Source organism: Sceloporus occidentalis, unplaced genomic scaffold, assembly GCF_023333645.1.
Source record: "Sceloporus occidentalis isolate IW3139 unplaced genomic scaffold, rSceOcc1.0.p SCAF_7, whole genome shotgun sequence".
Lineage (NCBI taxonomy): Eukaryota > Metazoa > Chordata > Lepidosauria > Squamata > Phrynosomatidae > Sceloporus > Sceloporus occidentalis.
Window position 1 is genome coordinate 93614024 of NW_028316987.1, and position 27946 is coordinate 93641969.

Below are 27946 nucleotides of genomic sequence, written 5' to 3' on the forward strand. Positions count from 1 at the left end.
ATTAGATTTTTGTCTATTTCAAAATGGAAAAACTATGTACACATCAATACATTTAAGCTGTGCGTATGATGTTGTAATTTAAAGATATACACCCGTCCCTCCACATTCACTGGGGTTAGGGGCTCAGGACCCCCGTGATGTGGAAGAACTACAAATAACAAAAACACTTATGTTTTTACCTGAGAGGACGCCTCTCTGGGAATATCCAGGTCCTCCAGTGCCAATCTGTGGTCAACATCTGCCAGACATTGACCATAGAGTTATGTTGGACGAATGCCCTGTGGAGTGTTCTTTCTAGGAATCTTTAGGTCGGTTCTTCAGTGTGACCACAGAATTGAGCTGGAGGACCTAGATAGTCCTAGAGAGAACATATTAATAAATCTGTGAATAATTAAATCCACAAAAGTCAAAGCCACAAATGTGAAGGGATGAGTGCAATTTTAATTTTGCTGGTTGTTTTATGTCACAGCTGTTAGCATCACATTCAGTGAAATATATGGGAATTACAATTTATGAGTAACTATTATTAGAGTAAACATTACTAAGGATTCTGTATGGTGTGGTATGGAAGGAGGTCAATGGGGGGTGATTCCATGAGTTACCGCACCGGGTGACGCCAACCCTAGACATGCCACTGAACATAGGGCTCATACTTTCCCACTTCTAAAAGAGCACAGGCCACGATTTCTGGTTTTGTTTTCCTCTCCAGCATCAGTGAAAGTGTGTGAAAGAAAGAGGAAGAAAAGAAAAGCCTTGCTTGCAACCCAAATGGAGTTCTGTTAAAATGGAACTTGGTGTTCAGGTTGGCATCTGTGTTCTCAGCTGTCATGAACACAGTATGCCTTAACTTGTGTGAAAAGAGGGCTTGAAGCCAGGCAACATCCTCTGTAATTTCACACTTCACAGTGTCCTCTCCTTGAAGGTCTGCCCGTTTCATTTGACTGGAGCTTTATACGAGGGCCAGAACTTAATTTTAATTTCCTCCACTCCCCAGTTTAGGTTCCTTGCCGCAGCTAGGACTCAACTTGCCATGGGTTCACATAAAGGAACCAACGCCAAACCCCCACACAGGAGCGATGCACCTTGCAGGCTCTGAGCTCCCTCTCTCTGCTATTGTTGCAACCTCCTTTGCACATCTGCCAGAGATCATTGAACAACCAGTTTGTGCAAACCAGGTGAATGAAACCACTGAATATATAGCCAAAATCCTGCATCAAGATATGGTCTCATAAAGACCCTCATGGTGGAGCTACAAAACATCTCCTCCCTCCCCTATTGACCATCCTTCTGTTCTCTCTTATGGCCAGGTAATAGCTTGTGGAGAGAAGAGGGAGCAACCAGATGGGATGGGAAGGGCTGCCTAGCTTTCTGTTAAGGTGGTAAAGGTTAACTAGGTTTTCCCTACAACTTTATGGTGTAGGAAAGATTGCTTAGGCTTTCCCTGCAACACTTTTGGGGAGGACAAGAAGGGTTGAATGGGTTTCCCCAGCATGACAAGATGCTGGACTTATTCTTAATTTGCAGATGACACCAAGTTAGGAAAGGTAGCTAATTCCCAAAGGGCAGGATCAGAATTCAAAATGACCTTAATAGGCTAGAAAATTGAGCCAAAACTAACAAAATGAACTTCAACAGGGAGAAATGTAAGGTACTGCACTTAGGCAGGAAAAAAAATGAAATACTGTATACAGACATAGGATGGGGGACACCTGGCTTAAGGAGACTACATGTGAAAGGGATCTAGGAGTCCTAGTAGACCATAAGTTGAACATGAGTCAACAGTGTGATGTGGCAGCTAAAAAGACCAATGTGATTCTAGGCTGCATCAATATAATAATTAATAATAATAATAATAATAATAATAATAATAATATTTATTTATATTTTCCCACCTCTCCCAGGTGGATCGAGGTGGGATCACAACCCAGTAAAATACACAACGTACAATAATAAACTATGATTAAAAAATTAACTACTAATTCTGTATAGTGTCTAGATTGAGAGGCATCATAGTGGCACTCTGTTCTGCTTTGGTCAGGCCTCCCCTGGAATAATCCTGTCTCCAGTTCTGGGCACCACATTTGTTGAAAAGCTGGAGCATGTCCAAAGGGGGGCCACCAAAATGGTGAAGGGTCTGGAAACCACCAAGTGCTATGAGGAGCAGCTTAGGGAGCTCGGTCTGTTTAGCCTGGAGAAGAGATGGTTAAGAAGTGACATGATAGCCCTGTTTAAATATTTGAGGGGGTGCCATACTGAAGATGGAGCAAGCTTGTTTTCTGTTGCTCTAGGAACCAAAACAATGGATGCAAGCTCCAGGAAAAGAGATTCCACCTCAGTATTAGGAGGAACTTCCTGACAGCAAGAGCTATTTGACATTGCAACACACTCCTTCCTGGGAGAGCGGCGGAGTCTCCTTCTTTGGAGGTCTTCAAACAGAGGATGGATGGCCATCTGTCAATGGGGATGCTTTGATTGTGAGTTCCTGCATGGCAGAATGGGGTTGGATTGGATGGCCTTTGGGGTCTCTTCCAACTCTAAGATTCAATATACGTATCAGTTCCTCCAGGCTTGCAATAACACTGCTCTAAGCTCAGCAGCTTGGAATACTACTTTGTCCAAAGAAAAATCACACACAGAAGGCTGAGCTAGAAAGCCAAGGTCAAAAGCTCCAGAAAAATCTGCTTGCACCCATTAGAGCTGTCCGGCCGCTGTGTGTTTGTATGGAAAACAGGTGGCTGCTTCTGTGATTGACAGTGTGGAAAGGGAAACATCTTTGTGAGTGCAGAACATTTCACTTGCTCCCTGAAACTCGGCATTAGTCTGCAAAATAGTTTATTATTATTATTATTATTATTATTATTATTATTATCTGGGAGAAAAAAATCTATGCAAAAATACAGTCATCCCTCCTTATCCAAGGACTTTTTAATCCACAGATTCAAGCACCCATGGCTTGGAAATATTTTCTAAAAATATAAATTCTAAGAAGCAAACCATGATTTCCCCATTTTATATGAGGGAGACCATTTCACTTTGCCATTGTATTTAATGGGATTTGAGCATCCACAGATTTTGGTATCCATGAGGGGTCCTGGAACCAAACCTTAGCGGATGCCAAGGATCCACTGTACAAACAAATACCTTTATTAGAATCAAGAGGTATGTGTGAAAGAGAGACAAAGGGTGCATCTACACAATAGAAATAATGCAGTTCGACACCATTTTAAGTGCTGGAGCTCCACCGTATGGAATCTGTAGTTTTACAAGGTCTCTGCCAAAGAGTGCTGGTACCTCACAAAACTACAGATCCCAGGATTCTGTAGGATGGAGCCATGACAGTAAAATTGGTGTCAAACAGCATTATTTTGACTAGGTAGATGCTCCCCAAGTCCATTTTTTAACCTCAACATCACATGCAAATACATCAGAAGTGATGTTCCAGCACCATTTGGCCAAATGTCTTCTTTTTTGTGTGTGGAAGGATGTGGCTCTGGAGTCTAGGTGCTCCAAAGCTCTGTGCTTGTGAATGGCTTAGTAAAAATGGTGTCCCCTATATTATATGGCAAAATCTAGATCTGCTTTTGGGAATTGACATTTTTGGGGAATATTTTCAAGCCATGCATGGTTTAAAGAATCCTGGAACATGTCCTATATCTCCTGTCAGTATCACCAATTTATGGGTCCTCTTTTAAAGCTTGTACTTCATTACAACACAGTAATGTTGGTAATACTTGGACCATCCAACAGTGCTGTACAAATGCCAAGTATTCTTTGGTGGAGCAATGTGTTTTGTACATTGTTTTCCAACTTTAGGGAGCCAACCTGGTGTAGAGGTTTGAGAACTGGACTATGACTCTGAAGATCAGAGTTTGGAGATCCAGAGAAAACTCTGGAGATAAGACTGGAAATCCCAGCTCAGCCATGTAAACCCACTGGGTGACCTTAGGCATGTCACACTCTTTCAGCCTCGGAGGATGGCCATGGCAAACTCCCCTCTGAAGAAACTTACCAAGAAAACCCCATGGTAGATTCACCTTAGGGTTGCTGTCGGAAACAACTTGAAGGCAGACAACATCATTCAGCTTTAACATTGGTTTGAACTACTTCAAAACATTAAAAATGGAAGTGGAAAATCAAATCAGAGACTTCTAACCCATGTTCTGTTCCAAAGATGCAAAGAGGCTTCTAACTCATGGGAAACAATAAAGAGACAAGTCAGCTAACCAGTCTGTCATGAAGTACTAACCTGTCAAACACCTTCAGCTGACATAAAGGCGAGGACAAGGCACCATATTTAATGACATTGGCCCAGATGAGTATATAACTGGAAGCTGAACATTTCAGTGCTGCAGTCTTCCAGACTCGCTGCCTCCAGCAGCATAACATACGGAGATCCTATTTCCAAAACCTGGCAATGAAAAAGCTACTCACAAGTTTACGGCTGCGGTGGTACTGGAGAACAACATAGCATTTATACAGTAGTGTAACATTCAAACTGTGCTACATATACTGGTTTGGATCCAGACCATCACTGGGTCAGTTGGACTCAATGGGAAAGTTTAATCAAGTCCCATTACTTCAAGGAATCTGCTCTAACTGTGACCAAACTGGGATCCATCCAATGAAGATTAGCCCTACTATCCCTTAAAACTCTGCCAGAACACTTGTTTCCTAACCAAGCAGACTCTCCAAGATGCAATTTCTCACCAGGGAAGTCTCTGATCAAATCTTTTTCTTTCTTTCTTTAAATTCAAAACGCTTTTGTTTCCAAGCATTCCAGATAAGGGAGCTCAATCTGTGCTACTAAATGTACTGAAATGAGACTGTGTCTGAAGAATGCCTTAAACAAAGAGCTTGTATATGGTCAGATAACCTAAATGGACTATGGCTGCAATACTAGACTTACTACGAATCCCCATGAACAGTAGGGTTACTCCTGAGTAAACACACACAGGATAGCAAAGGCCCCTTCCCACTTTGCTCCATCAATTTCTTCCTAACTTTGCATTTCTCTCCCAAATTTCTTGAAATCACGCAACCACAACCACTGTGATTTAAATATTAAATACTTTAATTAAGTGTTAGCCAGCACACATAACAGTTATTCGATACCAATTATCAAAATAAGAGGCTTACACAGAAAACAGCAGCGGATCATTAACAAAACAGAAGAGAACAATATTGGCAATCATACCAATTCAGAGAGAAAAAACATGACATATAAAGACAATGTTGGAACTTTTCACTCACCATGATTTCTTTAAAGTATTCACCATAAGTTTTAATAAACCTTTTTCAAGATATTATAATAATTTACATCTTTCTACTGTAATACAGTTGTGTTACTATAATTTAGAAGTGCACACCTACTAAGTGACAGCTAGTCTTGGCTAAACATAGTTCTTTTTCACTTAACGCAATGCCAAAGGAGATCCCCGCAGGCCAGCATCATCACCATCATCACCCAGAAAGTTAAAAGAGAGGTAGAAATTATTATTGTTATTACTTTTGCAGCTTTCAGAACCACCGTTGTTTCCAAATACAATGAATCAGCACCTGAACTGTCCAGTGATGAAGTCTCACATCGACTGACCTTGCTGTGAACATATTCCTGTTCAATTTGCTGAATCTCTATAACAGGCTTTTCATGTTACTAGCAGTGTACACATTTTCGCTATTTGAAAAGATTGGCCAAAGATGTGCAAGGTATTATACTAAAACAATTTACTAAAAAAACCTGACATTTTGATCTTCACATCATTTATAATAAAAATAAAAGGCAAGCTTAAGTTTCCAAACACACTGGAGATTGCTTTATTCAGAAGAAAAGCCTATCAGTTGGTTCTAGATTTAATCCTTCAACCTGCTGAGAGACATGGCTAACCGAAGCCTCACTGATAAATTGATTTCAGTGGATCTACTCTGAGAAATCTGGAACAAAATCAATGGTTCTGCAAACCAAGAGAGACCTTCTGTCCTGATTTATTCCAAGCTGACCCTCCATCTCATCTATTTAGCAAGCAAACATAATTATTAAAGTTTCCCTGGCAAAGCAGTAGACAACAAACAATTATGCATCTGTTTATCGTAAGTAGTGTCAATGAACATTTCCCCCTTCCTTTTAGAAACCTCAACAAGGGGGAAAGGAAAAATAAACAACAGGGATGCTTGAAAACTCCACCTATATGTGACGACTCTGATATTTGCATTGGTAGTATTGCTAAGAAGCTTGATGAATGTATTCATGTTTTTAAAACAAATGGAAAGTTAGGACAAAAACCATCTTTAAGAACAAGCTGCCAGGTGCTATGAAAGTCTGTTGCAAAAGCTTTAAGTACAACTATTCTTTTTCACAAACTGACAGAAAGATACAAAAAGGTTTAAGTGTGCTGGTGCCTGAGATTCATAAAACCATGCAGGGAATCATTTCAATCATTTCTATAAAAGAAAAGGACAAATCAATAGAGACAGAGACAAAAGTCAGAAAGTCTGTCCACTAGCTGTCACAGAAAAATAGCCAGCTTTAACAGAAAAGCAACGCAGAACAAATCTCATTCTGGAATTTGTTGATACAAAAAAATCAATGAGAACAAAACAAATAATTAAAATCAAGGGCAATAAACGCTTTTAAAAGTGAATCATTGTTATTTTTCATGCACTGACACAATTATAGTCCCCCATCCAGAGAAAACTGCAAAGCATTCCATATGTCTAGCAGGGCTTTCTCAAAATAACAGGTCCTTGTGCCACATGGCAAACTACAGTCAAAATTAGTTTCAATAGCAGTGCATGATATTGGTACACAAGTCTTTTCAGGGACCCTCAAACCTAGACAATTCTATAAATTCCAGCCCCAATATTGCAAATTTTGCAGCTGTAGTAATTTGTGGGTTAGCATTTTAGTAGAGACTTAGGCCTGTTACAGACTGCCAAAATAAAGCTGCTTCGGGTCTCTTTGGAGGTATGCTGTTTAAATGATGCATGGGTCCTAAGAGTCCGGAGGTCGCGCCAAAGCCACACTCCATTCCTAAGCACTGGAGTGCAGCTTTGGTGCAGCTTCTGGATTCTTAGGATGCATGCATAATTTAAACAGCATATCTCCAAAGAGACCCGAAGCAGCTTTATTTTGGCAGTCTGTAACAGGCCTCTGGGGCTAACTCTAAAAATCTATGACTTGAGTTCTGTTTAAAGAACAGTTTCTCTCTGCTCCCACAAACGGGGGAATAGCAAAAGCAGGTTTCATAGCACCTAATTTCTGCTTCACCTCTCAGCATTCCCTAATGGTCAGAGCACGATAGATAGAAAGCAGAGAGCTACATAGGGAGTTCGATAAACTCATCTCTCCTCTCATCTTCCACTTACTTTCACTTGATTCAGGTCATTATACAATTCACTTATGTGAGAAACTATAGCTAAAGTCCTCTCCAAGGCTAAATTTTGCAGCATTCGTCTAGAATCAGATCCTCAACATTAAAAAGTCCTACAGAAATAAGCAAAACTACTAACAAGAAGCCAGAAATGGATCCAGCAGACATGGGGCTTGATAGTAATCTGGTACCAATTCAGGTTCCCCAGTCATTGTTCCTCACCAGTGTCCAGGCCCACAGCTCTCATGTATGAGAAAACTAAAGAACTAACCTTTACAAGGACTTTGCAACACACATAACATCCCAGGCAAACTTACTAAAAAAACTGGTTTAGAAAAATCAACATTTGCATATATCTGTGCTGCATAATTTAATACATCTGGTATTAGTCATCACTGGGAAGTTTAGCAAGGAGTAGGGACTTCAGTGCACTGCATTTGGAGAAGCAGTACATGTTTTTGCCCAAGTCAGAGGATCAAAGAGTTGCATTGGTTTCAGTACTGATAACCTCATGTTCAAATTACCTACAGAGCTTAATTTTTCATGTTATTCAAAAGCAAGTGTTTGCTGCCAAGCTAATTCAGAGTGCCTTGAAAACGGTGGACTTATTGAAGAATTTTTAAGGAACAGGCACAGCCTCCATGTGTTTGTGGAGGCAGAGGGAAGAGAAACGCCCAACACACCTTCATTTATACAATATAAGGAATGGCCCAGATTAGCATCTAGGGCTAAACGCTGTACAACAATCATATAGCTCCATCTGATGAACCCATGCATTCATTCTACTTTCATAGCCAATCCATGCCATAACAAATGTGATTATCAGCCAAAGGCACAATAAATCTCACTGCAATACTGCCAGGAATCATTCTGAACAAAAGGGTGTCTAAATAAGAAAAAAGAATACTGTTGAAAACTGAATTCTAACATAAATACATAAGATGTAACTGCATTCTTTGGTGAAATATGATACAGTGTACTATCATTTAATGAAGGGGCTAAGAATGCAAATAAAGCAAATTGAGAACAGGTATTTCTAGGATACATAAGTAAAACAAGCACCCTGTAAATATTCTAAAGTTTGGGAACCTAGTGCTGAAAATTGATTATGAAACATCCATACCACAAAACTATAGTTACCAAATGCTTCTTAATAGATATCCCTTTAAATATATTGCTCAGTTGCAACAAAAACTGAGCCCACAGCTATATATCTTAAAGACTTTTAAAAGGCACATTACTTGTAACAACCAATGACAATCACTGTTTTTAACAATTTACACAGATTCAGTGTGCCTAACACACGCATTACTACACTCCTGGAGAAATAAAATGATTTTATAAACGGGAAAAAACAGTCTACCAAATTACAGTTTAACACAGCAATCTTACTAAGACTTATATCCAATTTATCATACTTGAAAATAGTTCTAATCCACAAAAAGATTTGACTTTAAGACACTTAGTGCAAAATGCACAAACTTTACTTCTTTAGCATTAATATTTAGGCAAAAAGTAAAGCAAGAATAAACATACTTGTTTCATTTTCCTTTAAGAACATGGCACTCTGCAGACTGTGCCCTTCTATTATTCCTTTGTTTTGGGGCTAAAAAAAGAGAATGTGAGGTATTTGCAACTTCCTGTTACACAGCTAAGTCCTTGTACTCACTATACAACATCTATCCTAAACATTCACAAGTTGGAAATTGAAAAATGAGGGAATTATATGACGAATGAAGAAATTATGCCTTACAGAGCAGTGTCCAATTTAACGTATTAAACAAGTGAAGCATGTTCTCAGTTTGTAAAATAGACATTTTTTCCCTTCAAGCATCCCTCAATTCTTAGAATTAAAAGGAACTGGTCATTCTATTAACATTTAAAATACAAACAGTCCACTTGGTTATCAGTACAAAGAGGTCATCTAACCCTTTACAAGTTTGCTAAAAGGTTAATACTCATAAGTAAGAATACTCACCAACATTAAAATGCCAATCCAGACATTCATTTGACACACAGAAATTCTAGGGAAACACATGCACATATAAAAGTTGACAAATTTCCCCTTTCACTGCAATGAGAGGGACAGCTTTCCACAAAAGCACTCCAGATATTCTATTGTGGAACTGACCCCAACATTACCATGAAATGGGAAGCCTGTATTTTCAGACAGCAAACTCAATGACTACCAGTGAGATGTCTGGACTGGGGCACCACTGGTTCCAGTTCTCAACTTCTACATTCACAATGGCATGTAACATCTCTGATTGTCCAAGACACAGCATGAAGTCTAGTGACAGTGATTTTACATACAAAATTCCTTCATGCGAAAACAAAATCAGCCAGCTTTGGTAGCCTAGGATAGAATTAGTTTTATGGAACCTTTTCTACAAACATCCCATCTCCACAAACATAATGCAGTGTATACAGTTACAGATTATATATACACATGCAGACCCTGAGCATACATTAAGCCTGATTATTAGGTCTGGCAAGGGATCAAAGTGTACAATAAAATAAGAATATATAGATACAGATAAATAGATAGATATAGATATTAACCCTTAAAATAAATACTCAAATAACTAATCACTACGTTTTTGAAGAAGTGCATACTATTATAAATATTGGATTTAAGCCACCAAGGCATCAAAATCTTCCATTTCTAACACTAAATGATTTAATCTCCTTGTTGAATGCTCACCATAATACAACATTTAACACTCTTCATTCAGGACCTACTTCTGTTTTCCTTTCAAAACAGATTCTGCTTTATCACTTGACCTACAAAAACTGAAGTTTAGATAAGTCCAAATGGAAACTTAGGCTAAAAACATAGCATTAGTCTGTTAATATTTGTTGCTGATTACTTGAGCCAGACCATTGGAAATGAACTCAAGAACTTCAGCTCCTGACAATAACACAACAGAAATGTTTACTACTCAGTTAAAAACCAAAACCAATATTTAGTAAATAACTTTGGCACTTAGAACATTATTATTACAAAATGAACAAATGAATGCTTTCAGTGGCATTGAAAAGTGTGCTAAATTATAAAACAACAGAACTGGCTAGGCCACTTGCTAGTTTCCTAGTAAATGGCTTGAATCACAGCTTTGGATCAGTGCTCAAGAAGATACACTACTATTGCTTGTCTCTGCTTAGTCAACCCTATCTGTTTTACACTGAACATACATACTACCAATACAAAGACTGCTGTGACACTTTTACAGGAACACGTGTATCTAGGCTTGAATAACAGCAGTGGAAATACAGCACGGATGAGCAAGATTTGCCGAGAGTGTGGAGTATCTTCTACTCTGCTTTAAGACTTGCTTGAATCTGCTCATTTGATGACCTGTTGCAGTTCATCGCGGTTCTCCCTCTTGTTTCGTATGCCTTCATGCCTCATGACACTGTTCGCTTGGAAACTGCCATTTGTTGGACAGAGTTCCTGCAATGCCTTTTCCACCTCCTCCTTTTTTGCCAGAGCGCTTGCGGATGTTTTTGGAAGAGTCATCTGAAGAGCACACCATAAAGCTGTACGTGCTTTTCGTGTGAAGAAAGCCAGTTCTTTAATGGCAGCTGCCAGAGCAAGGACATCTATAATAGAATAAGTATATAATTATTTGCAAATTCATCAGGGCGAATTTTTGCAGTAATTGAAGAGAAAGTTTAGGGGAAAATCTGAAGAAGCAGGCTAGAGATGGGACTACTTCAGGATATGCATTTTTCCTATTAATTTCTTGTGACTTCCAAATCAGCATTTCAGAATTAAACAGACATGTACGTAGCTCCATGCGTCTTGTACTATGAGACCTAAATACAGATCTCTACAGAAGGGAACAGCAGTCTTCCAGCTCCTATTACATTCAGCTTCAGCACTTATCTTGAGGGGGGGATCTAAAGCTCAGGTCCAGAATCTTCCTGAAATATTAATGAATGTTTAGGCACACAAGAAATGTTATAATTTTAAGAGTTGTACTCCTATTATCCTAGTTGCTGTTTGAATATACTTGTCACAAGGTTTGAGTCCAGATTCCTTCTAAACAAAAACAAAAAGGAATGCAGGAATGTCCTTTTCCATTATTACAATTTTTAGTGCATTTTTCCAGTGCTTGTATAAGGAGATCACTGAAAGTTTTTATATCAACCCACTGCTGCTATTTTACTAATTTATTTTATTATTACAGAAATTTCTTTTTCACCTTGTTCTGGTGGCTGACTCACCTGTGGCCATAAGCAATCCACATTATGATCTCCTTTCTTACAGAGCGCTAAGCTCAGTGTTTAAATGAGGAGTGCCTCTTACTGTCTAACTACCTAGCCCTATTGTTTTTAATAAGTCACTGTCTTTACCTACATGACTGAAACATGGATTCCCTGAATGAGCAGCAGCAATGAAAAACAATGAAGACATTTGCTGTTGGTACACTGAAAATGGGGAACAGTTCTTGAGGAACTGCTGTAACAGCAAAAGTGCAGTTAAGATCACAAGATATTAGCTTTATTTTTTTAAAAAAATAAGCTTTAGCTTTTTTGTTTCTTGAAATAAGTAGGAAAAATGACTCTCGTGTTGATAAATTTACCATTTACTTGATTAACCATGTTCCCAAATAAACAGGGAGAGTATTTTAAAACCTAAACAGCTAATGTTGCTGTAGTGTTTCAGAGAAAGAATAATTTCCTCTAAGACAGTGCTTCTCCAGTGTGCCAGGGACTGACTAGCTCTGTATTTGTGCCCACTGACTACAACTATTTCCTTCTTTACTTCCAGGAAATATCCTAAGGACTATCAACTCATAGCTTCTGGCCTGGCAATAGCCCATGGAGCACTACTTTGTGTAGCACTGTTCTGCCTCCTACAACAATATATGCATTATCAAGTAACAAAAACAGGGTTTGAAACTTCCAAATGTATACACAGGTAATTTATGCTGACTTAATCGAATCCATATAATGAATAAAAGCTATTTTATTGAGTCAAGGTCTAGTAATAACTGGCAAGTTTCTCAATAATCAAATAGAAATCACTTGCCTTTTTCATTATTATACCGAGATGTTCTTTGCCTTTGAGGATTAACAGAATTAACAACCTCAGCCTTGCGTCTTGCCTGAGTTGCCCAGATGGCTTCCAAGTGTCGTCCCAAAGTGGCGGTTATGTTTCTATGAATAGGACTACCACAAACATGCTCCATTTTCTCAATTAAAGTGTATACCTAAAAAAAAGTGACAATGTTTTATTGAAGAGCCAGCTAACTACACTCATTCTGTTATCAGGCACATCCTACTAGAGTGCCAGAGCTCTAATTCCAAATTTGTTTCCACAATCAATTCCTAAGGCTCTGCAGCATTGTCCAAAGCCCCTTGGTTTTGTGCCTCCCAGACTTGGATCTCCTTGTCACTGCAGAGAAAGGACACTGAGAAAATGAACAGCTAAGTAATGCACACAGAGTGAACACTTTGTAAAATCCAAACCAGTAAAGCAGAAAATGATTTGGAGAAGAAGCTGTTTCGGGCAATTCACTTGTCAACAAAAGAGGCAGCTATCACTTTAGCATGAGATATAGTACATGGGCAAGGCTGGGAAAGAAGCAACAGCAATGCAGCACTTCATAATCAAAATGTAAGACTCTAGCCAGGCTCATCTGTACAGTGGGCCTTTGGTATTTGCTGGGGTTTGGTTTCAGGATTCCCCCATCGAGACTAAAATCTGTGGATGCTCAAGTTCCATTATTTACAAAGGCACAGTGAAATTGTGTCCCTTATATAAAAAGGCAAAATTAAGGTTTGCTTTTTAATTCGTTTAAAAAAATATATATTTAAAGCTGTGAATGGCTGAATCCGTATGGAGGGCCGGCTATATTGCTGCATTCTTCTTGGTATATGTGTGTATGCATGTATGTGTGAAAGCAAAGAAGCACAGATTTATAGAGTTGTAAGGGCTGTCAAGGGTCATCTATTCCAACCCCATGCTGATGCAGAAAATCGCCATCTATTGTATCCCTAAAAGATGGCCATCTTACCTCTGCTTAAAAACTTCAAATGAAGAAGGCATCCCTGACCTCTCCCCACCCCAGCTACCAACTGGCTTCAAGGGAAAATGACAGTCCACCAATCCCCCCAAAATGCCAACTGTCCTAGAGTTTTAGATTTCTGGGGAGAAATCCTTCTAAATTTGGCTTGATAAAACCTCAGCTTGTTCATCTGACAAAAATCTCCAGATACTGGTTACATTTTTAGAGTTGAAGCTCTTCTGATAGTGCTAATCAATAGATATGTGTCGTTATTATAAAGAGAATACTCCATTCTAAAGCTCTGGACAAGCACAGAATCTCAGATGCTGATATCAAGCCTCACAAAACTCTTTGCCACACGTAGCCAGGTTGTTCTGGATGTCTCACCTTTGCACTCATCTTCATTTAATGCACAGAGAATGGAGGGGAGGATTGGAAAACACACAGGGTCTGGGATAGGACCAGGACATGTGCTGCCACTTCATATGCTAGCTCTCCTCACATGTTCCTTCCATGTGCAAGGCTATACTGCAGAACCCACTGCCTATGGCGCATTACAGACTGCCCGTTTGGGGCGGCCTGTAGGTGCTCCTTTCCCCGCCAGATCGGGGCCTCAGCTGCCAGAACGGCAGCCTCCGAGGCCCCGATCCACTGCTTTCCAGGCCACTTCCCCACAGCCTGGAAAGGGGTGTCCTTGGGGCTTCATGCCCCAAGGACACCCGACGGCGGCGGGGAGGAGGAGAAAGAGGCTGCTCGGCCCCTTTTTCCTTTGCGTCGCTGGCGCAGCCGTCTAAAGGCTGCGCCAGCGACACAAACCGCGGAAGGAGCTCCATTTCGGAGCTCCTTCATGCACCGCGGAAAGAGCACTCTATGCGCCCTCCTGCGGCGCAAAGACGTCACGTCCGCGCTGCCCCGTTTGGAGGCGGCGCGTTCGTGACATCGTAATGGCGCCCCCTATGTGGAACGGGCGCCGCCATTTTGTACGTCCTGGGGACGTATTGGGTTAGGTGCATGCGTAAGGCACGCACTTTGCCTAACCCTAGTACGTCCCCAGGACGTACTTTATGCCCGTTTGTAACGGGCCATTGTTTTCAATAATTTCCAGTTCGTGAAGTTAGGTGAAAGATTATTATTATTTTTTAAAGTCGGCTAATGCTGACTTACATGAATCTGGAAGGGCTGTCCCAATGACACACCAGCCTTAAAAAATGCTCACCCTTGCCTGCTCTCGAAATTGCTCCACAATCAGACGATCCACTCTGGAAGGCTTAGCAGGAAGCCGGGAAAATGGAGTGTTATTTGAACTGGATGCTCGCTTCCCTGGGAAATGTCTTGCTAGATCTGCCTCTGTCTGAAGAGAACATAACAAAAGAATCTATCATGGCATGTTCCACTCTTTATTGCCATTTCTCCATTTGTACTTTAGACACATGTCTTCTTTTTCAAGCTCCTGGTAAAGCCATTATACATTATGCATTTTTAGCTAACAATAAAAGAGTAAAAGTGTTTCCAGCTAATGTCACCACATCTAAAGCCAGACAAAAATCAGTTAAGTAGTGAAAATACTATGGACTTGAATTATTCTCTAACATACAAGTAAACAATTGTTGTCTTGTTCCAACCACCACCACCCTGCCATTTTCTCTAGTCCTTTTTTGCAAAGTGAGTCCTGCAAAATAAATACTAAAATAAAAAAATTGAGCAGATGACATTCTGTAGGTCTGAATAACCATAGAGCAAGAATATGCAATTATGAGAGGCTAGGAAGCTGTGTTAGCCTCGCAGGAGGACTTAGAAGTCTGCACACCTACATCATGCAACCTTGGAATTTTTTTAAAGGCTCCCAATGCCCTTTAGGGAGCATAGGACATATTCCCACCATGTTTTTAGGACCCCCTGGGGCATCTCAGGAAAGCCCATTTTTAAACAACACAAAGCAAAGAGACTGTAGAGAAAAAGGTGTCCTCCCCGAAATAACCAATTCAAGTAATTAGTAGTGGGCTAAAATGGATATAGAATTTAATTGTCCCAAGTGCAAATTATGAGAAGTCCTCATCAGAGCTTGCTGTTAAAAGTGTTTGGACTCTTCAACGGAATGCTGAGCTTAGCCCAAAATTCTGATTTTGACATTAGTTTTCCCATCCAGACATCACATTAAGCAATTCAGGTTTCCCAAAGAGGTTATTATTTTCCATAGCTTGAACTATATTTGACTGCTGCTTAAGCATCTTTACCAAACATTCAAGAAGCCCTTCATTTTGCCCTAGATGTCATCTGGAAAAGACCTGCGGTACATGGTATACCTAATTAACAGAAGTAGATTTGTCTGCTAATGTTATTGTTAACTCCGCCTACATTTAAGCTTACCATAGACTATGTTGCTTACCTTTTTCCGTTCCCTCTCTAGAGCTCTCAACTGTTCATAACACTCTTCCAGATGAATATGAAGCTCATTTGCTGGTCCACTACGATTCTTTGGAGGCTTGTAGTGGTTAAGAGGTGGCGGAAAGGCAAAGTATGGTGCAGCTATATCTCCACCGCAGAGGTCATTAATGAAAGGACTTAAATGGGGCAAATCATCATACTGAAGAAGATCAACAAGTTCAGACAATGGAAATGGCAATAGGGAGAATGCAGCATTAATTGGTGATAAAAATGGCTGAGGACTGAATGGAGAAAAATTAGGCAGATGCTTATAATTAGACACTAATGGGAAAAGAGGAAGGAAAGTAGGGTTCAGATAATCAGGTAAAGTAGCACCATTCTGTTCTTGTTTTCTTCTCAAAAGATCAAACTGTGTTCGATCTGGATCTAGGTATCCTGCAGGTTGAATCCAACTATTTTTACGTCCTCTTTCATTCTGCCCTGTTCTCTCATCAATATTGTATTGAGTCTCCTTAATGCAAAATCTGTGGTTCTGAGCAGACTGGTTTACAGAATATTGCTGTGATATACCACTGGAGGAAACATTACTTGGCATTTTACTATAGCACCCCTCTGTACTAGCTAAGGAATCATTCTGGGAGTGTCCAATGGAGTTATGTTGCTTCTGGCTTTCTGTACAACTGGAAAATCCTGAACTGTTGGAAACATCAGTAAATAATTGCTGTTTTCTTTCTTTCCTTGAGGATACCATTGGTGAAATTTGTGAGTAAGGAGGCTGGGTGACAGATTCATTCGTAGAAGACCCACTTGACAAAGCTGAAGACAACTGAGAACGTACTTGCATTTGGTTCCCATATGTTACAGGTGATGTAGCCATTGCACTTTGCATTTTAATTTCCAGCCATGTATACCCATTGTAAGATGAATTCATATTCTCTGCAACTGGTTTTAGAGGCAATGGGTTACTTGAGCCTTTTCCAGGATGTACAGGGATTTTATGTTGAGTATGACTAAAATTTGTGTCCATGCTGGTGCTATTGGGCTTGTTCTGTGTGCAGCTCTCCTGAAATTTTGTATTCATCCCGTCAGGAAAGCTATTTTCCTTATTAAGTGCTTGACTGAGAGTGTGTGCAGATGAACAACCAAAGGGTTCAGAGTCATGAGCAGCTGTAAAACCTGTACATCTTTTGGGACACAAACTGTTTTCCTTGATCACTGGGTCCCATATTCTATCTGTACAAGAATTAGACAAGTGTGTAAAATACTTGCTTGATCCTTCTGTTCCATTTCTCCCAACCATGCCTCCTGCACTCTCTGTTTTTTGGCATTCTTTGTAAGTATTGGTATCTTTTATCCGAGACTGAGAAAAGGAAGCGCTCCCACTGCCACTGTTTAATTGCTTGTCATAATTGCATACATATGCAAAGCTGCCCAGGTGATTGATTCCATCATTCTTAAAAGCCTTGCTTTCTGGATCAGCACTCTTCAAGATCTCACTGGATGACTGAACGATGGGCTGTGAAGGTGCGACCCAGGGTCTTATGGCAGGGAGATCATCAGGTTCTTTTGTAAATAATTCTACAGAGGATGTCTTTCCCAAGCTTTCTTCACAAGGCTTCAGTATATCTACTAAATTACAGTCTTCATTTTGCAAACCTTTTATAGGGAAAAGCTCTGAGAAGCTGCCATAGTTTTCAAAGTCTGATGACCATACTGGTGGAAACAATTTTGATAGAGAATTCCTGTAATGATAACAGATGTTTCACTGTTAAATATATTCTGTCTCTAGAGTAATGAACTCAAACATTTTACCCTTGGGACCCCTCCCCTTTACATCTATATGTGGAGATTGTGCCCCTTCCCACTTGATGTAGTATATTAATAAAAATACTGTTTATTTAGTCTGCATATTTTCATTTGCATATTGATGTATATTCATATTTTAACATTTTACAAGGAAATAACATTGTTCAAATTAGAACAGTTTTATTTAAGGACTGTAAATTCAATATTTAACTCAACGCATGTGTAAATTTTGCTCATAACAAAGGTTTGGGAAGAAAAGGAGGAGGAGAGATCAGGGTCTCCAAGTCTCACACACGTCCCTTGAGCATCTCTCACACAAACACCCTGCGGGTCCCACTCTGTTTGAGAACTACTAAATTCTCAGATCTAGATTAATGCAGCTCAGCCTGCAGCCTACTGCACACTTACTTAAGAGTTTTATTTATATGGAATTTACACTAAGGGCCAAAACACACTGCAGAAATAATCCAGTTTGACACCACTTTAACTGCCCTAGCTCAGTGCTAGAGACTCCTGGGAACTGTAGTTTTGGCACCAGAGCTCTCTGACAGAGAAGGCTAAATGTCTCACAAACACTACAAATCTTAGAATTCCCAAGCACTGGTCCAGGGCAGTTAAAGCAGCGTCAAACTGGATTCTTTCTGCAGTGACTTTTGACCCACAGAACTTCCCACATAAATGATCCTTTGGTTAAAAATGTTAGTTGAGATATAGGGAACAACATATTCAATTAGGTTTGCGTGCCACCTTAAAGTAACTATTTATATAAACGATTTTCAGTTTACCAGTCTGTAACAGGTTCTTGTTTGTTTGGCTCTTCTAAGATGTTTGTCACTAAACCAAATCCATCAGGGCCATTGCCAAAGTATGATAGATTTTCTTGTGTCCTGAAAATAAAGAAGGGGAAAAAATGAAGAAAAATGAATTCTCTTAATCAAGCCCTTATAAATTTCTTTCATGACAATATCTTTATGTGGCTTACAGTTCCGCAAGACACTTTCTAGATTATACAGAACAGAATATAAAAAAGAAACAAGATAAAAACTTATAAAGAAAAGGATGTAAAATAGCAAATGACAAAATTCATCTGTATCAGTAAATCATCTAAAGGTAAGAACACTTAAACGTTACACATGCACACCCCTCAAGAAAACCAGAGGACCAGGCAAAGTATGAAATAGAGATGTTGTTATGACTTACCTCATATTGGCCCAGAACAGACAGGCTCTTTGGCACATCTGATGACACGCTAGGGTTGCCTCGGGACGGCGCTTCCACACATCCTGCAACCCTAGCATTTGACAAGGGCGTCAAAATGGCGGCACCCTATACACACGGCGTAACGAGTGTGCCACTGTGGCGTAGAAAGAACCTGTTTTTTGCGGGTTCTTTTTCCGCCACCAGGAAACCTTGCCGTTTGGCGGGTGAGTCTTCCCTCCAGTGGAAAACCAGGCACCGTCAGGCCGCCTTTTTTGAGCGGTCTGTACCCCGCCATAGACAGTTTTTCACCATCAACCTGCTAAGCACACCATTTGTTCAGCAGGAACAAATAAGAAGTAAGAATGAGTAAGAATAACCCAGAGCTTGGGCTTTATATATTATTGGGTGTTTTTTTTTAAAAAAAAAAAAATTTTGCCCTGCCCTATAGTATAGGGTTTTAGAGGAATTCTTGCTGTCCTGTGTTTGATTATTACTGCGTCCTGCCCATCCTCATGTCTATTCCTCATTACCTCGGGTGGAATGTGCCATAGTAGTGTGCTATGTTACTTGCTAATAATATGCTGCTTTGCTCATTTCAGGGATGTTGTGTGTTTGTGGGAGGAGAAGACTGGCATTTCAATCACTGTACAAGGCTACCCAGAGGTGGGGAATTGTCCTTCCGTTTTTAAACTTTAAAAATAAGGGAACCCTAGTGCTGTGCTAGGCCATGTCAAGTAAACCAGGTGGCTTCCTGCCAAGTGTTACACCACAAGGAGTGCTCATCTCTATCATGTCAGAAGGTGCAAGTATGGATTCATGCAGTGGGGAGAAAGCAACTTGTTTCTGTGCTGCTCTGCAGTGTAGGACATGATATAAAGCAGAAGATGGAGAACCAATGGGGCATAGCAAAGCCCTCAGAAATGGAGGAGGGGTATCCTACAGTCAGGGCAGATGTAGGACATACTTCCATGTGCCCAGTCTGGCTAAATTAAACTGACTGGATGGTGTACAAACCCTATTCTGAGATTTAATGGATGGGCGTGGAAGGAAGCTCTGCTCAATAACTAACTAAGTATGGAAACTTCAGGCCCTGTATCCCATCAACCTGAATGTATATGCAACTTGTCATACATGATGATTTATCTAAGACAGTGACTGACTTATGATTTATAATAGCATCATCACAGATTAATGGTGACATGATTTATTTATGATGGCATTGTGATGATTGATTTACAACATTTGAATTATGCAATAAGGTTGTGGCCATCTTTGTTAGTCGATGAAACAATGTCCAGCCCATACTGTCCCAGCACAATCGCTGTTTTAGGCTGTATAAATGACCAGCTGAAACAAACCATGCTTCTCTTATAAATAAGAATCGGTTGTTCTATTCTGCAACAATACTCCTCACTAACCGATCATGACATGTTAAGGAACCTAACTGCTAACATTTAAAGCACGAGAAAGGTATACTGAAGAGCCAGAATCCATTGTTCCAGTCAAAAGAAATTTACAGAAAGTGCCACAAGATGGCAGTCACTTCTTACCTTTTTTTGATGTGGTCATGTAAAGAAGGACCAGCATTGGCATCGTCTCCACATGTCGACCAACTACTATATAACTGGGGAGATTCCACACTGGATGGTGTATTAGTTATTCCTCCAAACAGCAGGGGACGCAGCTGTGTATCCATTTCTTGCTGAGTGCTATTTACCTGAGATGAAATTAAATGGTGACCGGTTCTAAAAGCAAATAACTTTACAGCTCAAATAACCCAAGAAACACACTCACTCCAGAAAAAAGCAAAGCTTTGTGTCTGTGAATAAGAGGAGAGCTATAGTTGTAAAAATAGCTGTAAACAACCCAATTATGTATTTTAAGGTTTTTAGAGTTCATGGAGGGGCTACTGAGAAAATAAAATGTTATTCTATCATGATTCAGGAAAAGTATTCTTACTGGCAGAGGTACCTGAACAATGGAATTTGGTTACATATTTTTTTTATATTAAAAAGAGACATTAAACAACATTGTGCAAGCATACATATATTGGGTTGTAATCCCTTCAGATCATGGAGAATAGTTACTAAGTGAATGCATTCCCAAGGACTCACCTGTGGCTTATAATAATCGAAAGTGGTGCTCTGTTTAACCATGTCCCCATTTTCTGCGTGCAAATTGTTGTTTCCAAACTGAGCATTCCCAAACAAACAGAGGTTGGAAGTCTTAATCTGTTTCACCTGTAAAGATAATTCATCATTACAACTGACAAGTTTACAAAGTAATGACACTATTCCTGTCTTGAAATTAAGCAGCATGCAGAATAATATTCTGAAGAAAAAAATAACTACAAGCAGAGTGCAAAATGAGTAAGGAACACAATTCAGTCTACTACTTCATATGAACTGGAAAAGCTGTTTTTGGGCTGCAACCGCACCGCAGAAATAATCCAGTTTGACACCGCTTTAACAGCTATGGCTCAGTGCTATGGAAAATATAAATATACATCAATGCACGAATGAAAATATGCACACTAAATAAGTATTCAAACTATGTTGAGTGGGGGGGGCAATGTCTCCACATATAGTGAATCCTAATGTGGGAGAAAGGCGGGACATAAATCTTGGAAATAAATAAATAAGATAAAATAAAATAAACTGTAGTTGTACTGTACAATTTGTACAATTCCCAGAATTCCAGAGGAGGGTTTGCCTTTGCCTTCCTCTAAGGGTGAGAGAACGTGGCTTGTCCATGCCCACCCAGTAAGTTTCTGTGGTCAAGCAGGGATTCAAACGCTGCTCTTCTGAGTCTAATGACGGTCAGGCTACTACACTGCTAAATTCATTCCCTTACCTCAATTACTCTCTGCTTCCATTATACTATCAGTTTCATATCTAACATCTCTCTCTCTCTCTCACACACACACACACACAGTGAACATATAATTCCTGTTTACAGTTTGCTCGAAGAATTGTATTACTTTCCCGATACAACATACATGAGTGAGTTGGTAGAAACACACTTCTCATATTCCTATGTGCCATATAACATAAGTCAGCCATTTACAGATCTCAGCTGTAGCCGGTTCTGTCCTCATCTGTATTTTAGCTGATACAGTACAGACGGCAACACAGCTGAGACTCATCGGCTACCAACTCACTCCTTAATTTAGTCATGCAAGGACAAGACTAAGTGCAGAAATAATCCCGTCTGAGAGCACTTGGAAGTGCTCTGGATCAATGCTAGGGTAACTGTGGGAACTGTAGTTTTGTGAGACATGTAGCCTTCTCTGTCAGAGAGTTCTGGTGCCAAGATCAACTACAATTCCCAGGCTTCCCTAGCACTGAGCCAGGGCAGTTAAAGCAGCCTCAAACTGGATTATTTCTGCAGTGTGTTGTGGACCTAAAGCTCTGCTCCAAAGAGCTAAACTCTAACCTTCACTAACATTTCTTATCACAAAGTTCAAAAGACCACACTTTAGGATGAAAACAGTGGTGTCTTGTAAAGAACTCCATCTTCACTTTACGGCAGCAAACTCTTCTTTCTCCTGCCCTGCTGTTCTCTCTCTGAAGGACCTGTTATATTTTCCACTTCCTCTTCCAGGGTGACAGTCATTTTCTGGTGTGCCCCTCTCTTCTCCTGACTATTGTTGGTGTTGTTAACTCCCTTCGAGTCAATCTCGACTCATGGCGACTCTGTGGATGAGACATCTCCAAGACCCCCTCTCTGCCACTACTCTGCTTAGTTCCTGCAAACTCACACCCGTGACCACCTTAACAGAGTCCATCCATCGATCCTTCCTCTCTTTCTCCTTCCCTCCACTTTTCCTAGCATTATTGTCTTTTCCAAAGTGGCGTTCTTTCTCATGATGTGGCCAAGGTACTACAGCCTCAGTTTTGTCATCTTGGCTTCCAGGGAAATGTCAGGCTTGATCTGTTCAAGGACCCATTTGTTTGTCTTTTTGGCCGCCCATATTATCCCCAGCACTCTTTTCCAGCACCACAGCTCAAAAGAATGTATTTTTCTTCTTATCCGCTTTTCTTAATTGTCCAGCTCTTGCATCCATACCTCCGTACATGGAGGCATGCAGACATGGTAGCCACGAGAGAGACGGGGAAGAAATAAAATAACAACAACAACAATATTATTAATTAGGGAACACAATGGCTTGGGCGATGCTCACTTTTGTGCTTAATTGCACATCTTTACTCTTTTATATTTGTTGTTTTTATGTACAGCGCTGTGCAAATCTACAGCGCTATATAAATAAATAATGATAATAATAATAATAATAATAATAATAATTTTGGATCGTTTTTAGCTCTTTCATCGCTGCCCTTCCCATTCCTAGTTTTCTTCTTATCTCTTGACTGAAGTCTCAGTTCTGATCAATGTTTGTTCCAAGGTAGGAGAAATCTTTTACTATCTCTAGGATGAATTTATGTAGATCCACCATGGTTATTATTATTATTAATTTATAGAGATAGGAAAAGTGCAGCCTGAGGATGGGGTCTTATGTTACCATCCTTTTATTTTATTTTTTCGTCCCCTCTCCACAAAACAGCCCAAACCCCAGAACCAAACCAGAAAGTGACAAGTGACCTCTAAACAGCCAAAATATTATCGCTTGATGTGCCATTGCAGCTCACTGAGGCTCCAGAAGAGCTGGAAATGGCCCTCTGAGTTTGTCAGCCCCTAATCTACTGGCCCTGGGAGGCCTATCTTTTAGCCAAGATTCACCAGAATCCACTCAGATCCTTCAGCAAACATGCTCCTTGATCTCCAGTCTTGCAACTCACCCACGGCTGGCAAATGGATGTCAATAAATTACTCCCAAGGGAACAGCTTTTTTGTGGCTGGGAGAAGGTTCCTAGCCCAGCACTACTGAAAGGAGGTAAGATATTTTAAAAAGTATATATACTCATGTACAAGTCTAGAAATTTTAGTCAAATAATTGACCCCAAAGGCCTGGCTCGACTTACCCACACACATCCCCTTCTGAAAGACAAGTGTGTCGTCTGTCCTGGAAGCACTGACCCTTGTCTACACTTTTGTCCATCCAAACAAAATAGTTATGATTGTCAGGATTTTTAAAGTTGTTTGACATTGTTTTCCTTTGCTTCAGCCTAGCGGTCACCAAACTGTGCCCTTGAAGGGATTTTGGACTTCAGCTCCCAGAATCCCAGACTACTGGCCAAGGCTTCAGGGAGCTGAACTCCAAAATCTCTTGAAGGGAACAGTTTGGGGACCAGTGCTTTAGATTCTTGTTACGCTGCCCCTAAGTCTTACTCTGAACTTATCTACGAGTTATAACAAAATCGATAATTTTGGGCCCAAAACCTGCCCTTAACTTATACAAGAAGTTGATATATAGTTGAGTATAAACAGTAATTATCATGCTCTCTTTTTAGTTTTGCTTACCAAACAAAAATTAAATGTGCTAACCTACTTCCGAATCCATTTAGGGCTGTGGAAAAACCTCTGATCGATCCCAGAAAATGTCCCCCACTGCCCCAGTCAAAGGCTGTTTTACTATCTCTTGGCAACTTAGCCCTCTATAGCTCACCTCTTAAGTCTTTAGCAATTAGGATTAACTCCCCCTTGCACCAAATTCTGGAATATAATGTTGAGGGTATTAAAAAAAACCCTACACAGATGGCCAATGTAACAGCCTTGAATACAAATCAGAAAATGGTTCTTCGCCTTTTACACTCCTCCTCTTCCCTGGATTCAGTCTTGGGTGGAAATTATGAAAACGTTTCTTAAATCTCCAAACCAACCTGCTCAGGAGTTACTCCGGTTGCTTCCTGCACTTGTGGCCCATCATGAATGCCAACTTCTGGGGGAAGAAAGGAGACGCTATCTTGACAAACATTTTGCCCTGCTTTTAAGTCCAGCTTAGCAGCCTATACTATACAAAACCTTCTTCGGCCGCCCTCAACGCCGCTACTATGGGACACTTACGCATGACAACTATGACGGTTACTACTTGCATACAGAAACCGTTGCCAGGTTATGGCGGTGTCTCTTCTCCAACCGCCAGAGAAACAGAATAAACAAAACAAACAAAAGCAAGGGAAATGCAAGCATGAATCTACCCAGATGCATATTCAGAAGATTTATGGCATTACTAATAGAGGGAGGTTCAACAGGAATGGTGCAAAACCGAGTGAGAACAGCTTTACTTTTGCACCATTCTTTCTGCAATCACCCAGTACAGCTTCTAAACCCTTGATCTACACACACACATATATAGGCTTGGTGTTACTTTACACCCACAATATTCTCCAAATGTACAATTCCTGATTAAATAGCTCTGGAGTGAGAAGCATCCCCTTTGCCTCTTCCCAGATGTTGAACTGTGAGGGGCGCTGGCTGCATTTTCTAGCATGAGAAACATCAAGCTTACATTTTGGCTTTCCTCCTTCACAGACAGCCTCAGTCATGTCTGATGTCACTAGAATACCAGTATGCAAACGTATTATGGGAATTGTAGTCTTCTGGCTATTGTGATATACAGAGAGAGAGAGAGAGAAAGCATAAAGCTTGCATATTACACAGAAGCTTCCCAAACCATTGCAACGACACTCTTTTACCTATGAACTGGGAACTGAAACACCAGTTTTTCCATTTTCAAAGTGTTTCAAAGAGCTGAATGCTTCCAGTGGTTAGGAAATAGTCTCTGGAGTTTATCCCATGAAGGAGAGCGGGAGCTTATCCTGTGAATATCCCAGAAAAGTTGCATAATTACGCGAAGCAACATCACACGCACAAAACCAACTATTAAAGTGGTCACAAAGAAGCATCAACGCGCATCTTTTTACTTTTGGGATTTCAGAGGCAATGCATTGCCAATATCACTTTATTTGTGCAATTGCGTGTGATAATCATTCGCGCAATTACTTGCCATTTTTGCTTTATTTGCAGGATGCTTTAAATGTGCTTTAATCTCTCTTTAGTGCCGAAATGAGCCCAGTGTGATAAACTCCTATGCGTCATAAGACACTTTCTCACATTCTCATACATTTCGTACAGCGCAAGGAATTTTAGCTCGACTTTGGAAATGTTTTAGTAAAAAGAAGTCTGAGATCCTTCCCATACCAACCTTTCCTTCCACAACTTAAAGCACAACTGTGTGTATAACAGCAGGGCTACTGTTTAACCCCACTTACAACCAGTATGAACCAGTGTGGTGTAGTGGTTTGAGTGTCGGCCTACAACTCTGGAGACCAGGGTTCAATTCCCAGCTTAGCCATGAAGCCCGCTGGGTGAGTTTGGCCAAGTTACACTCTCCCGGCCTCAGAGGATGGTTAAACCATCGTGAGCTACTCAGCCTTCCCTCTCAGGGAACTCTGGTGCCACAATGAACTACCAAATCCCAGGATTCCATAGCATGGAGCAATTATCCCATACAACTCAAAAGGTACTTCTGAGTAAACAGGCTGAATTAGGCTGCAGAGGCAATGCAGCTTGACAGCACTTTAAACTGCCACGGCTCAATGTCATTGAATCCTGGGATTTGTAGTTTATAAGGGGCTGCAGAGCTCCCCAAGAATGAAGCCTAAGTGTCTCCCAGGACTACAAATCCCAGAATCCCACAGCATGGAGCCGTGGCAGGTGAAAGCGGTGCAGAAATGCATTATTTCTGCAGTGCAGATGTAGACTAATTCAGCACGTTTGCTCAGCTGTAAAATCTTTTGATTCCAATGGCTCAGTGTCCTGTCTCCGTGGCCATGAAGCCCTGGGATTTGTAGTCTGCGGTGGCACCAGACCTACCTGACCAGGAAGACTAAATATCTCACACAACTACAAATCCCAGAAAGCCACAGCACTATCCAGCTTGGCACCAATTAATTCATAAGCCATGGCCGAAGGGCTATGATGCCCTGGGATTTGTAGTTCACTGGCACCCCAAGCCGCCCTGACAGGGAAGGCAAAGTGTCTCACAGAACTACAAATCCCATAATGCCATGGTACAGAGTTATTTCTAGAGTGCAGATGAGCTCAGAAGGTGCATGTCTTCTCCCTCAGCAAGGCCTCCCAACGCCAGGAAGGCAAAAGACTATGGAGTCACAGAATCATAGAGTTGGAAGAGACCCCAAAAGGGCCCTGATCCAGTCCAACCCCTTTCTTCTGCCATGCAGGAACTCTCACTCAAGGCATCCCCATTGAGAGATGGCCATCAGCCTCTGCTTAAAGACCTCCAAGGAAGGAGACTCCACTACACTCCGAGGAAGGAGTCTGTTCCTCTGTCGAACAGCCCTGACTCTCAGGAAGTTCCTGCTAATGTTGAGCTGGAATCTCTTTCCTGGAGCTTGCATCCATTGCTCCATTGGGTCCTAGTCTCTGGAGCAGCAGAAAACAAGCTCTATCCCTCTTCAGTGTGAGATCCCTGGAAGTATTTAAAGAGGGCTATTATCATCATATCACCTCTTAGCCTTCTCTTCTCCAGGCTGAACATGCCCAGATCCCTAAGCTGCTCCTCAGGAGGCTTCATGGTTTCCAGACCCTTCACCATTTCGGCCGCCCTCCTTTGGACACATGGCTCCAGTTTCTCCACATCCTTTTGCAACTGTCTTGCCCAGAACTGGACACAGCCTTCTTCCATTTGGGGCCTGACCAGAGCAGAATGGAGGGCACTGGGACTTCCCTCGATCTAGACACTAGACTTCTATTGGTGCAGCCTAGACTCGCATTGGCCTTTTTCGCTGCAGCATCGCACTGTTGGCTCATGTTCAGCCCGTAGCGCCAGTGCAAATCTGAGAAGCCTGGCCCCAGTTCTGTCATCCAAGTCATTGATAAAGACTTTGAATAGCACTGGGCCCAGGAAACAAAGGGGCCAAGCCCACCCCTGCCCTCTTTCCCCTCAAGGCCTCACCTCTGGCCGCGGGGTCCCTCCGGCTGGGAAGGGAGCAGCCAGAGAGCGAGCTCCGTCCGCCACCATCTTTAATAGTCTTCTTCCTTTTCCCTTCCAACAGCTGAGAGGGGGAAAAAAAGAACGAAGGGGCGGGGCCAAAAAGCCAGGGATCGATTGGCTGGCAAGCGAAGAGGCGGGGCTTGGCGTCCCCGAACTGTGCCGCCGCGTCCTATCAGCGCCGCTGGGAGGCGGGGATTAGTTGGCCACGCCACGCCCACCTCCGAGGGAGGGGGCGGCCTCGAGCGCGCGCTCCT

General features: G+C 41.1%; 1 protein-coding gene across 2 annotated transcripts; it reads right to left on the reverse strand.

Moving 5' to 3' along the window:
- Positions 1 to 7097: 7097 nt before the first annotated feature.
- On the reverse strand, positions 7098 to 27725 carry LOC149310125 (meiosis-specific coiled-coil domain-containing protein MEIOC-like). 2 transcript variants are annotated; one of them, XM_089533753.1, is made up of 9 exons: positions 27654 to 27669; positions 25185 to 25279; positions 20890 to 21015; positions 20326 to 20492; positions 18361 to 18462; positions 15771 to 17511; positions 14601 to 14735; positions 12406 to 12586; positions 7098 to 10970 (listed from the first exon to the last, which is right to left on the reverse strand). In XM_089533753.1, exons 3-9 carry the CDS (start codon positions 20929 to 20931, stop codon positions 10714 to 10716), a joined length of 2625 nt encoding a protein of 874 aa, XP_089389879.1. In that variant the 5' UTR covers positions 20932 to 21015; positions 25185 to 25279; positions 27654 to 27669; the 3' UTR covers positions 7098 to 10713. The 2 variants fall into 2 exon arrangements, with proteins under 2 accessions (XP_089389879.1, XP_089389878.1); XM_089533752.1 differs by lacking the exon at positions 25185 to 25279 and having other exon boundaries at positions 27654 to 27725.
- Between the last annotated feature and the right edge of the window lie 221 nt (positions 27726 to 27946).